This window comes from Chelonia mydas, chromosome 1 (genome assembly GCF_015237465.2).
Source record: "Chelonia mydas isolate rCheMyd1 chromosome 1, rCheMyd1.pri.v2, whole genome shotgun sequence".
Taxonomy (NCBI): Eukaryota; Metazoa; Chordata; order Testudines; family Cheloniidae; genus Chelonia; species Chelonia mydas.
The window spans coordinates 227,264,976-227,278,914 of NC_057849.1; the positions used below are offsets into that span (position 1 = coordinate 227,264,976).

Genomic DNA, 13,939 nt, shown 5'->3' on the forward strand with positions numbered 1-13,939 from the left:
AGCCTAACTTTTATGCATCTGTGGAAACTGTTGATTGCTCATAGGGTGGATTGATTTTAATCATGGTTTAAATCAGCTGTCGGGAAACTTTTGATTGAAATAATTTATTTTAATCATGTTTTGCATTTATACTGCTTTTAAGAAAATAGCTTATCCCATTTAAGAGAGGCTGAATCTTATTGGTGGGTAACAATTTAAAAATGTTAATTTGCAACTAAACATAACCTTTACACTAAATCTGGTGCTATTTTTTGCTAACCAGGAAAATGTTATATCTATGTACGTTTATTTAAGCAATTATATAGTTTATCTTTTTATTAGATTAATATTTTACTTTTTCAAGTTCTGATTGGATGGAAATACTAAATCAATTAAAAATGCACAGAACAGTGTGTGTGTTTGGGTTTGTGGGGTTTGTGGGTTTTTTTTAATTATTAAATTAAATAAAGCTACCTTAAATATGGGGGATACATAATCTCTGTGATAAGGAAAAAGAAAAGTTTATCAAAATATGTTTCACATTTAAAACTAATTTATTAAACAAAGGAAGTAATATTGGTAACTAGTGACCAGTCAGAAACCAGATTAGTCTGTTTCCACCCAAACAAATGAAAATACCAAAAATATTCAGTCTCTTATTACATATGTCAGACTTTTTTGAGGGGACAGTATTTGTTTTTGGAGGGCTGTATTTTCTTAGTTTAGAGACTAGGAGCAACCTTTCACTTGGATAACGTTTGCTTTTTTGGGCAAAAGTGCCTTGAGCCCAGTATAAGGCATTTCTGTGCACAGTTTAATTCGGTTTTATAATGATCAGGTTAAGTTAGAGAAGTAGCATTTCTTGCAGCTGGTTGTCATTTTATCTGTGACAACGCAGTACATCTTTACAAGAGAGATGACCTTTAGATCCCAGTTATTCTCTTTTCCATCTCATTCTGGTAACCACAAGAGTTGTCATGGGAACAGTTGACCGAAGCACCAGCCACGTGAGTGCATGTTGCATTTTCATACCAATCAGTTTGATGAAATGCCAGTGCAAAGTAACTCTGGGTGCTCGATGGCCATCCTGTACACCAAGATAGGACACCATCCATTTTATGCAGCCAAGCAAAATTTAGAGATGAGTGCAAAATATCTGAAAACCTCCCTGAGCACATTTGCAACTCATATTTTACGTAAAAAAACATTTTTACAACTAACTTCACTCACAGTTTCTCCAACTTGAAAATATTTTATTTATAATATGTAACTAACCACTTACAGTTCATTAAACTTTTATGGCATCTTACTTTACTGATGTTTCCTTCAAATTCTGCTGCATAAATTTACAATAATAATCTGTCCTGTCTTGAATCAGAAGGCCAATTTCCCCTTACATTGATCTGAAAGGCTTTAATATTTTGTGTAGAAGCATCATGTCTGTGACGCTCCTAACACAGAAGCATGTGGCTGGTGGATCACTAATCATCTCACTGTTACCCACTACTAACAGTACAACAAAGTAAAGAAAAAAGCTATAACTTAAACTGGAATATTATTAACACTGAGTAATTTGATCTCTGTAACAGTATTTTGAAGTATTTTAAAAGCAGAAGATTACAATTTAAAGTGCAGACTTCTTTCTCACTGGGCAGTGAAAACAAGTAATTTATATTCCTGCAATCCAGTCTCTTTTGGAGATAGATGGGTAGGGTTCTTGTTTAGGCTTTTTGTTTGCATCTTTTAATTATAAGTAATTGAATCCCCAGCAACAATTTTAAGGATTAGAATCCTGTATTTGAACTGAATCAATTTTTCTCAAACTCCCTTAGGACTCTAATTTATCTTTTGCTAAAAGACAATGTAATTGGCCAAGTGTGCAAGGGAACTTCTGTCTAACCTGATGCTAATTTTATTTATTTATTTATTTATTTAAATGTAGGAGTGGAGAAGGGAGAAAGGATGAACTCTGAAGTGTTTGTGCTTCAGGGAAACTTCTATATGCCAACACTAATAAAACACCCAAGCACTGTTTTACGTCCCGTTGAATTTTTTACCTCTTGCATTTTTGTTTATTTTTAATTTTCTTTTTCACAGCTTCTCTGTTTCCACACACTTTAAAAAAAAAAAAAAAATCAATTCAATTTTGGCCTAAATTGCTGTATATGTTCCTTTAACACGTTAAGATTGTGAGGTTTGATGGAAGTTTTCTCACTCTATTTAACATAAACTTGTTTGTGTTTTTTCTTTTGTTTTTTAGGCTATTTTAAACGAAAACAAGGAGAAACTACCTGTTGCTATAAATCCACCAGTTTATGACAAGAATAAAATTTTCAAGTATGTATCTACAAACAAAATGCCTTTAAAATGCTTCCTGACCAGGACAGTTGCAATGTATACAACCTGAATAGGAGGCTTATCCTTTCCGGAAGGTTGGCGTAGGTGCTGGGGGTGCTGCCATCGCACCCCCTGGTTTGAAGTGGTTTCCATCATGTACAGTGTTTGCAGTTTGGTTCAGTGGCTCTCAGCACCCCCACTATACAAATTGTTCCAGCGCCCCTGCACAGGTGGCGTTATATACAGCTACGGGCTTGATCCATGCTTGGGATTCTGACTGCAGGACTTTCTAGTTCTTTGGTTGGAATCTGTCTAGGAGCAATGGATATTGCCACCTTTATAACTTTTACTCTGAGTTTTAGATTCTTGAAGAGATGCCACCTTCAGGATGAAAGGAATTTAGCACAACAGCTTGGTGCTGGGGATCTCTACGTTTTATTTATTTTAACTAGTGAATTGAATGTCCATGGGGAAAATTTTAAGTCTTCAGTCTATTCACAGAGCAAGTACAGCAGCAGTGGTACAAGTTTCCCCATGCTGTCTCATTGGATTAGACCATGCACAGTCCATTTCTGATCTCTTCAGTTGCCCCTGCTACCAAAGTGTCACGTTTAAAGCTGGTCAGGTTTTTTTTATATATATTTTATTTCAACAAAATTTTGGGGAGAATACAGGTATTCCCCCCCTGCTTTTCCAACTGTCTTTGGGATATATGCCTTTCAGTACAACAGCGGCAGAAATGGCCCTAATCCTTCAGAGGAGGGCTGGAGGAAGGACCTGCTTGTGAAAGGTGGTTTAATAGGGTTTTAGAACAGGGTCAAAAAGTATGGTGGCATTGGGTGCTCGAGGGAATAGCTCTTTGCCATAGCCCCCACTCCAGTATAACGTGTGCTTCTGCAACAGATTTGCCATTAAATTTCTTGTATGATTTCAGTATTTGAGACCAGCCACCCAACCTCAATAGAATGAAAGGATCTTTTCAGTAAGTTATATAAGCATATCTCTTAATTAATTATGGGCCATACAGTGGGATGCACAAACCTAAAGGACAAAGATGGGAATTGTCATCTCTTCAGTTAGAAGCCCAGCCCGTTATTTGGGGGGTTTTGCTATACAGATCCATAGGCTAGCTTTTTTTTTTTTGCTGAGGAGAGATGATGATAGAAGGTCTATTTTTCAAGTTGGGCTTCCCCCTGTTGTTCAGTTGTCCAGACACAGTTGAACTCTCATGTTGGAAAACCTGCAGAGGTAAGCAAGAGTTTGTTTCTCAGTGGGATTGCTGCTGCATGTCAGCCAGTGAAAATTAGAGGGGCAGAATATGAAATATAGCAAGGATATGGACAACAATAACATTGCTCCGTATACCAGCTGTCTTTTCCCTACTAGAATTTCCATACACCACCTCTCTTTCCCCAAGGTAAATGTTAGTTAAATGCCATTCACAGCAGGAATCCAAAGCCTTGCAACATTCGTGGTACTCCCCTTGGTACTTCTCATTCTTAAGGAATATCACCAGTGCTTGTATCTTCCCCCCACGCAGTCCTTGGTGTGGTCTCTTCTTGACATTAGATAACATCTAAAATAACTTACAACAATCCATCAAAGGCAGAAAGTCTCTGTTCTACATTTCAATCAATTGTAGGATGCAGCTTATTTCATGGGTGGGATAGGCCTGTTGGCATGACAGGCAGCTACATGGTGTGTATGTGAGAGAACTTTCTCTGCTCTGCGAACTGCTATGTTGGTGCTCTGCTTCATGTTGTTGAGGGTAAGGGAGCCTAAGAAGGAATCAGAATCCATATCTTGTTGAGCCATTGACATTTCCCCCCACCTCAGTGGCTTTCATACACTGTGGAATGGGTTTATCTCGGGGCTGGAGAGCCTGCAGGCAGTGGCAGCTCTGTATCCATGTAAGCCCTGATGATTGTTGCTGGGAGGAAAATCGGATGGGCATGCAAAAGCAGAGGGACGTGCAGAGCCCAAATTTGGAGTTTTACATTCTGTGCCCCTTTTGTACAGGGAGGGGTAAAGTTCACATCCTGAAGTCTGTTTCCAATCTGAATTTCTAAAAGGTGAATCATTGTCATCTTGCCTCAAAGTAGAGGTAGGACACAGAGCATGGGGAGGTGACAAATGTACAGAACAAATTCTAAAACTGTAGAACAAAGGAAACACTTAAAGAACAGGTTTCAGAGTAACAGTCGTGTTATTCTGTATTCGCAAAAAGAAAAGGAGTACTTGTGGCACCTTAGAGACTAACATTTATTTGAGCATAAGCTTTCGTGAGCTACAGCTCGCTTCATCGGATGCATTCAAATAAATTTGTTCGTCTCTAAGGTGCCACAAGTACTTAAAGAACAAATATTTGTAAAGGGGAGGTTAGTGATTACTGTTTTATGTAGCTTGAACTATTTCTACAGGGAGAATTTTATTCATTGGTGGTTGTCAATGGTTGTTTTTTACTTGTCAAGACAGTTACAAATTTCGGAAACAATGCTGTTACGTAAATTTCTGGCACATAAAACACCCTTGTGTTAGGTCTGTTCTTTTTCTCTTTGTCTTAAGATCTTTTTCCAGCATTTCTCTTCAGTGCTATCAATCCTCCTTAAAGCTTCCAAAAGTGCTGAAAGAGCTGTCATCAGAAGAAATATTGTTTGTCTTGATCAGTCTCTTCGGATTTGAGGTGTAGCAATTCACCCTCAACTCCAGACCCATTCTTGGCATCACAGACCTTCATGGAGACAATTTAATTTGCTCAGTGTCAGTGTTTTGGTCCAACATTGTTTGCACAACAACATTATATGGACCAAAACACTGACACTGAGCAAATTAAATTGTCTCCATGAAGGTCTGTGATGTGATAATAAAATGCAATCAATCTTATTCCCTACCCCCTGATTTTTGTTGTGAATATTCAGGCTTTGATATGTTTTGGTGGTGGTAAGGAGGAAATCATTCAGAAAACTCAAATCTATGCTGCTGCTTCTTACTTTCCTTATTGGTTTTGAAGGATAATGATAAAGCTTCTAAATCAGTCAGATTGATTGAAATCTACATTCATCGAAATGTAGAGCTGGTAGGGACCAGTTGCAGTTAGAGCCATGTATCATAGGCTCCAAAATGAGATTGTGCATTTTTAGTAAGAGGATTTGCAAATCCTAATACCTACCTTCGCATGCAATTTGAATTTGAAGAAAGGACTGTCATGGAGGTCTGTCTAGTCCAGTATCCTGTTTCTAACCCTGGCCAGTTCCAGATACCCCCTAGTGGACCTTTGTAGAAAAATCTGCTCGTTGGGAAGTGTCTTGCAAGCTACAATAATTGGTTATGCCATTAATTGTGAGGCTGTAATACTTTCTGGTGTGAGAGAGCTAGAGAGTATACCGGAGGTACTGGAAGTTTGTCTCTGATGTGATATAAACTGTTTATCAGACAAATGTCTAATTTTTTAAAATCCTGTTACATTCTTGTCCTCAATGATACCTTGTGGCAGAGAGCTCTATAGTTCAATTATGTATTGTCCTATAAAAGTTTCCTTTTCAATCTTAAATGTTTTGCCTTTCGATTTCTTTGCATGTCCTCAGACTTCTAGGGAGTGGGGTGGAGCTGCAGCATCTTAAAAACCTGATCTGTTCCACATCTGAAGTGAGTGAAAAGGTCCTGCTCTTTGTGCAGAATTGTCTCCTTTGCAACTAATAGAAACAGACTCATTTGAGTTTGACTCTAGTAGGCTCCCTGCAATCATTGTCGTCAAAAGGGAGAGGTCACCTTGAACACACTGTGGACCGTTCTTTTGTGTGGCTTAGCGAACAAGAAAAGCAGTAGTACAGGACTTCTGGTGCTGTATGCATCTTTTAAGAACAACTTTAATTCCTGGCTTGGATAATATATTCATGAATCTTATGGTTTAGCTCATGCCATTGCCAGAATGATAGGTTAAAGCTGCAAGAGTGAATGTGGTGGTGTATCCAACAGTGGCCCTGACTTCCACCTGCTGTCCTTTCTGCATGGTTCTGGAAAACCATGTTGACTTATGTTTGGGAAAGGAGATACTGGAAAGCTATCCTCCCTACACAGGCTAAAGATGAGGTTGTTGTGTAGTCTGTAGTGTATGGTAGTTGTAAGGTGCATATGTCTGTGGGTAATGGAGTAGAGGGTATGAACTGTTAGATGCCTAACTTTCAACTCCCTTGGTAGTATGAATGTCCTTTGGCCCAGCCCAAACTGGGGACACACTGTATTGTGCTGGGGTATGAATGTCCCTGGTGTCTTCTTAATCTTAAAAGCTCTGGCAAAGCAGAGGGTTTTTTTCATGAATAGTAGCATCTTTGTGAAAGCACCCAGCTGGCTCAGCAGCCCTGGTGCTCGCTGAAAGATACAAGAATGACTTTAAAATAAACGTTAGGTTAGCAGTATCCCTTACAGCAATATCTTCCATGTGTCTGTAAATGTAGGTCAGTGTTAAGAACTGTCTTGACAGTGTTCCTTGATAGCCGGACAGTTATTTTTATTTATTTATTTTTTTAAAGGATATAATTTTCATGCTTAGAGGATTTTTTTTAATCCTCCTCTTAAATTGTGTATGTGGTGGGGGAGCTTACTCTTTAAACCAGAAGTATAGAATAACCATATTTAGATCAGTACTTGCATTTCCCTGTGACGCAGTACAGTGCGTAGCTTATGCAGACCTATGTGAATTAATGCTCATGGGAAATGGATTTATTAATAGGATACCGTGCTGGGAGAAGATGACCCACTTGTCAATTGAATTAATGATTAGCAAAAAGTACATCCAGCTCCTCTGCTGAGGAGAGCAGATGTCTGATGCACAGCTAGCAGCAGAAGTCTATTAAGATTTATTGGAAATGCTTAAAAAAAAAAAAAGTAATGTAGAGGAGAATAGCCAGCCTGACACAATGTTGTCTAGGAGTGACGTGGAATGAAGACTTACTGAATGCATCAGCTGTCACTTGGAAGGGCCAGGCACCTGTTCCCCCTTCCCTTTGAAGTCCAAATGCCTTGTCTTTTGGCCCAGTATTAGCCACCAAATGGAGGAGGAGGAGGATGATCCAAGATGGGTTTCCATTAGGGCTGTCAAGTGATTAAAAAAATTAATCACATGATTAATTGTGCAGTTGATAATAGAATACCATTTAGTTAAATATTTTTGGGCGTTTTCTACATTTTAAAATATATTTATTTCAGTTACAACAAAGAATACAAAGTATTCTGGTCACTTTGTATTTTTTATTACAAATATTTGCACTGTAATACAAAAGAAATAGTATTTTTCAATTCACCTAATACAAGTACTGTAGTGCAATCTCTTTATCATGAAAGTTGAATTTACAAATGTAGAATTACAAAAAAAAAACCTCAATCCAAAAACAAAACAATGTAAAACTTTAGAGCTTACAAGTCCACTCAGTCCTACATCTCTTGTTCAGCCAGTCTTTCAGACAAACAAGTTTGTTTACATTTGCAGAAGATAATGCTGCCCATTTCTTGTTTACAGTGTCACCTGAAAGTGGGAATAGGTGTTTGCATGGCACTGTTGTAGTTGGCATTACAGCATATTTACGTGTCAGATATGCTAAACATTTGTATGCCCCTTCATGCTTCAGCCACCATTCCAGAGGACAAGCTTCCATGCTGATGAGGCTCATTTAAAAAAAATAATTATTAAATTTGTTGCTGAACTCCTTGGGGGAGAAATGTATGTCTCCTTCTCTGTTATACCCGCATTCTGCCATATATTTCATGTTACAGCAATGTCAGATGATGACCCAGCATATGCGGTTCATTTTAAGAACACTTTCACTGCAGATCTGACAAAAATGCAAAGAAGGTACCAATGTGAGATTTCTAAAGATAGCTACAGCACTCAAGCTAAAGTTTAAGAATCTGAAGTGCCTTCCAAAATCTGATCGGGATGGGGTGTGGAGCCGGCTTTCAGAAGTCTTAGAAAAGCAACACTCCGATGCAGAAACTACAGAACCTGAACCACCAAAAAAGAAAAATCAACCTTTTGGTGGTAGCATCTGACTCAGATGACGATGAAAATGAATATGTGTCAGTCCTCCCTGCTTTGGATCGTTATCGAGCAGAACCCATCGTCGGCATGGACAGATGTCCTTTGGAATGGTGGTTCAAGCATGAAGGGGCATATGAATCTTTAACTCACTACCAGATGCGCTAATCACATGAGTTAACTGCTATTAATCAACAGCCCTAGTTTCTTCTTCAAGTGTTTGCTTGTGTCAATTCCAGTCTAGGTGTGTGCACAGCCACATGCACAGTCGTCGAAGTTTTTTGCCTTAGCAGTATCTCTAGGGTCAGCTGTGGTGCCCCTTTGAGTGCCCAGCACCAGAAGGGAAGCGGGCTTCAGGCGAAGGACCTCTGTCAGGGGACATGCCCGCCCCAGAGCTTCACGGGGGTACCACTGTGGTCTGACCCCCTAGCCCAGCCTGGGATCCATCTCCGACTCCTAAGAGTGGCCAGGGACCCTGGCTTCTCCTAGGGCCCTTGTTGCCCGAAGCAGCCCCGATGGCAAAAGAGCAAGCAGGTCATCTGGTACTACAGATGCAGTGGGCAGAGAAGCAGGTTCCAACAGCTAAGGAGCCATCCCCGGACGAGCAAGGGGAACCCGCCCCTTCCCTGGTGGTGCAGTCAGTTTTGTCATCTCCAAATCGGCAGTCCCCCCGATGACTTCAAGGAGCACCAGGTCCTCCTTAAAAGGGTGGCTACCAAATTGAACTTGGAGATTGAAGAGTTGGTGAAAGAGTCCAACCTCTTTAATGTTATATCCTCCACCACCCCAGCCCAGGTCGTGTTGCCCGTCTACCCAGGGGTCCTTAAGATTGCCAAATCGCTGTTGTAGACCCCCTCTTCCATTCTCCCTACTTCTAAAAAGATGGAAAAGAAGTACTACATCCCTGCAAAGGGATTTGAATATCTGTACACGCACCCTCCAGTGGAGTCATGGGTCATGTCCACTGTTAATGAAAGGGACAGGCAGGGCCAAGTCAGTGGCACACTGAAAAACAAAGAAACCAAGAAACTGGACTTGTTTGGCAGAAAAATTTATTCAACAGCCAACCTGCAATTTCGGGTGTCTAACCACCAGGCCCTGTTAGGCAGATACAATTTTAATCTCTGGGACTCCCTTAGCAAATTCCAGGAGACCTTCCCACACGACCGAGCCCAGGAGTTTGCCGGTTTAGAGGAGGAAGACACAGTGGTGCGAGAGGGGCCTTCCAGATGGCCTGGGGTGCCACGGACTCAGCAGCCAGGGTTGTCACCTCTGCGGTGGTCATGAGGCGCAGCTCTTGATTACAGTCCTCTGGGTTATCCCAGGAGATGCATTCAGGACCTCCCGATTGAGGGAGTGGGGCTCTTCTCCGAGCTCACGGCTGCAAGGCTCTACGGCCTTAAAGACTCCCGTGCCACCCTCCACCCCTTGGGCCTTCCTAGCCTGCTGAGGAATATGAAGCTGTTTCATCTTCCTCTGCTTCCCCAGTCTAGGTCCTGAGGGACTCCCTGGCTAGGATAGAGAAAAGGGGTTTAAGTGGAGACACCCGTTATCTTCCCATTCGCCTGCTCAGCCTGGCCCTTCCAGCAACCCAGGCATTTTTGAGGGTGCGCTTGAGGACGGCAACCCAGTACCCTCCCAGGATCCACCCTCCTACTCAACCACCTGCACCCCTTCCGGTTGGCCTAGTCATGGCTGACCTCAGATTGTTGGGTGCTCAACATAAGATCTTCAGATTACACCCTGTAGTTCGTGGCCAACCCTCCCTCCCACCCCCCTTCCCTGTCCCTCTTCAGGGACCCTTCTCACGAGCAACTTCTTGTTCAAGAGGTAGAGAAACTCCTGCGCCTGGGGGCAGTGGAGGAGGTCCCTTAGGACACGAAAGGGAAAGGGTTCTACTTCCGCTACTTCCTAATCCTGAAAGTAAAAAGGTGCTGGACCTGAGTCGCCTCAACAAGTTGAAGTTTTACATGATCTCCCTGGTCTCCATGATCCCCACCCTGGATCTGGGAGACTGATATGCCACCTTCGACTTGAAGGACACATATTTCCATTTTCCTGGGACGCAGACACTTCCTCCAGTTTGTGTTGGGCCAGCACCATTTCCAATTCACAGCGCTGCCCTTCGGTCTCCTGTCAGCCCCGAGAGTGTTCACAAAGTGCATAGCACCAGTGGCCACTTACTTGAGGTGTCGAGGTCTTCAAATTTACCCTTACCTCGACGACTGGCTAATAAAGGGCCAGTCCTGGGATCTGGTGCAACAGCATCTCGATCTGGTTTGCTCCATCTGTCACAACCTGGGGCTGTTAATAAATGAGAAAAAGTCAACCTTTGTTCTAGTGCAGGGCATAGAGTTCATCGGAATGGTCCTCGACTCTACTCAGGCCAGAGCCTTCCTCCCTGAGACCTGGTTCCGAGCCATGGCAGACCTGATCTTGTGCATGGAAGCCCACTCTCCTTACCACCACTCACGCGTGCCTGCAACTGGGCCACATGGTGGCTGGCACTTACATGGGCCAGCACATGCAGCTCAATCTCAGGCCCCTGCAGGTGTGGCTAGCGTTGGTCTACATCCCCAACAGACACAGCATTGACCGTGTAGTCAGGGTCCTGGACCTCATACTGTCATCACTCATATGGTGGCAGAATTCTGTACTGGTGTTGGAGGGAGTTCCCTTCATGGCTCCATCCCCATCAGTGACCCTCATCTCTGATGCCTCGGGCCTGGAGTGGGGCGTCCACCTGGGTGATCTCAGCACACAAGGTCATTGATTGAGTCACGATCGCTCCTTACACATCGTCAAGGAGCTCGGAGTGGTTCGCTTGACCTGCCAAGCCTTCCTACCTCACATAGAAAGCACGGTGGTCCAGGTCAGGAGGGACAATACAGCTGCTATGTTCTATATCAACAAGCAAGGCGGGGCCAGATCATCTGCCCTTTGCCAAGAAGTCCTCAAGCTTTTGGACTGCTGTGTACAGCATGATATCCATCTCATAGCTGCACGACACCACACCACGCCCTACCCCCACCCCAGGTCCAGAAACAGTTTGGCAGATAGCCTCAGTAGGGCCTTCTCGTCTTGCCACGAGGGGTCCCTTCATCCAGAAGTGGTCAGCCTCATCTTCCAGAGGTGAGGGACTCCTCGGGTGGACCTGTTCGCATCCAGGCAGAACAGGAAATGCCACTTTTCTGTTCGATTCTGGGGATTGACAGAGGCTCCCTGTAGGACACTTTTCTGCTCCTGTGGTCAGGGGCTCTGATGTACGCCTTCCCTCCGGTGCCGTTAATTCACAGAGTCCTCATGAAGATCAAGCAGGACAGGGCAAACGTGATCCTCGTACTGCCGGCGAGGCCGTGCCAGCACTGGTTTAGCATGCTGCTGGACCCTCTGTGGCTGCTCCGTTACAGCTACTACTCCGGCCAGACCTGCTGTCCCAAAACCACGGCAGTCTTCTGCATCCAAACCTGCTGGTGCTGCACCTGACGGCTTGGCTACTGCATGGTTAAATGCAGGGGAGCAGGAGTGCTCGGCCAGTGTCTAACAGTTCCTGCTGGGCAACAGAAAGTCCTTCACCAGAGTGACCTACCTGGCCAAATGGAAATGGTTCGCTTGTTGGACCTCGGATAAAGGCATTCTGCCTGAGCAGGCCTCACTGCGGTTAATCCTGGACTACCTTCTGCATATCAGGCTCCACAGCCTGTCCCTTTCATCTGTTAAGGTCCACTTGGCCACTATCTCAGCCTTCTATCTGCTGCTCAAGAGTAGGTCAGTTTTTGCCTAGGACGTGACTGCCCGGTTCCTCAAGGGCCTCGAGCACCTCTATCTGCCTATCAGGGACCCCGTCCCTCTGTCAGACCTGAAACTTCTTCTGTCACAGCTCCCGGGACCCCCCTGTTAGAGCCTCTGGCTTCCTGTTCTCTCCTTCTCCTTTCCTGGAAGGTCCCATTCTTGGTTGCAATAATATCTGCCCGCAGGGTCTCTGAGATTAGGGTGCTTACCTTGAAACCACCCTATACAGTCTTTTACAAAGCCAAGGTCCAGCTGCAGCTACACCCGGCTTTCCTGCCCAGGGTAGTCTCACAGTTTCATACGGGCCAGGACATTTACTTACCTGTCTTTTTTTTCCAAATCTGCATAAGTTAGAGAAGGAGCATAGGTTGCATTCTCTAGATGTCAGGAGGGCACTAGCCTTCTAAATTGAAAGGACCAAGCCATTCTGCAAGTAGACGCAACTGTTTGTCGCAGTGGTCGACAGGATGAAAGGTCATCCAGTATCTGCTCAAAGAATTTTTTCTTGGATCACTCCCTGTATTCGCTGCTGCTACGATTAGGCAAAGGCGCCCCTTTGGGCGATCATTACCACCTATTCAACCAGGGCGCAAGCCTCTTCAGCAACTTTCCTAGCCAAGTGCCTATCCAGGAGATCTGTAGGGCGGCCACCTAGTCATCTGTCCACACATTTGCGTCCCATTACACACTTACCCAGCAGGCCCAGGATGATGTTGGCTTCAGTAGAGCAGTGCTGCAAGCCGCAAGACAGTGAACTCTGAGCCCACCTCTGAAATTACTGCTTGTGAGTCACCTAGAATAGAATGAGCAAGCATGTGAAGAAGAATAAATGGCTACCTACCTTTTCGTAACTGTTGTTCTTAGAGATGTGTTGCTCATGTCCATTCCATCACCTCCCTTTCTCCCTCTCTGTCGGAGTTGCCTGCAAGAAAGAACTGGGAGGGCGTAGGGCTGGCGGCGCCTAATATACCGACACATGAGCACAGCACTCAAGGGGACGCCACAGCTGACCCTCTGGATACCGCTAAGGCAAAAATCTGCAACAACTCTGCATGTGGACGCACACACACCTAGAATGGAATGCACGTGAGCAACACATCTCGAAGAACAACAGTTACGAAAAGGTAGGTAACCGTTTTTTCCATTCATTGGTTCTCTTCTACAGCTGCAGGAGGGATTTTATTTTGAAGAAAAACCATATCTGATATACACCCAGCTTTAGGGCCTGTTCATCCTGCTGGTTAGGCTAGAATTTAGCCACATGCCCATGCTGAGGCAGTGGATGGTAGTGTCATGGGTACATGATGTGATGCCCACCATTTTGTAAAGTAAGTAGATTTAAATTAAATCTGGCAAGTGCAAGCTGTAGGAGGGGCAAAGGAAGGTAATAGGTTCCCCTAGTGGCGTCAGAAAATACTCTAGCCAATGACTTCCACTTATGACATTGGGATCTTTGTTTGCCCCTTCCAGTATGTGTACTACAGGGCTGGCTTCCTTCCTTCCTTTATAAAATATATAATGAAGTTCCTAGCCCCAGCTCTTCCAGCGTCTGATGTTAATATATCCGTGCCCTAATTATGAACGAGGGCCTCATATTCCTACCCCAAGGCAGGCAACCATCATTGACCTGTCTTACAGATAACCTTGTGCAACCTGTATTACCTTATTTCAGGCAGAGCTGTGACTAGACCACAGCTATGTAATACGACAGACCCAAGTCTCAACCATGCTGCCTTTCAGAATGAATGTACCAAATTATGTGCCTGGCTATGCTGCTTATATCCATTGATCTCATCACTA

The 13,939-nt window shown here is 43.8% G+C and overlaps 1 protein-coding gene across 3 annotated transcripts in view; it reads left to right on the forward strand.

Moving 5' to 3' along the window:
• Positions 1-13,939, forward strand: part of TTLL12 (tubulin tyrosine ligase like 12) — a 61,855-nt gene that overhangs the window by 31,333 nt on the left and 16,583 nt on the right. For all 3 annotated transcript variants that reach the window (XM_037914884.2, XM_037914873.2, XM_043538102.1), the window contains exon 6: positions 2,240-2,316. In XM_037914884.2, the coding sequence (XP_037770812.1) occupies positions 2,240-2,316 (77 nt within the window). The remainder of the gene's footprint in view (positions 1-2,239; positions 2,317-13,939) is intronic.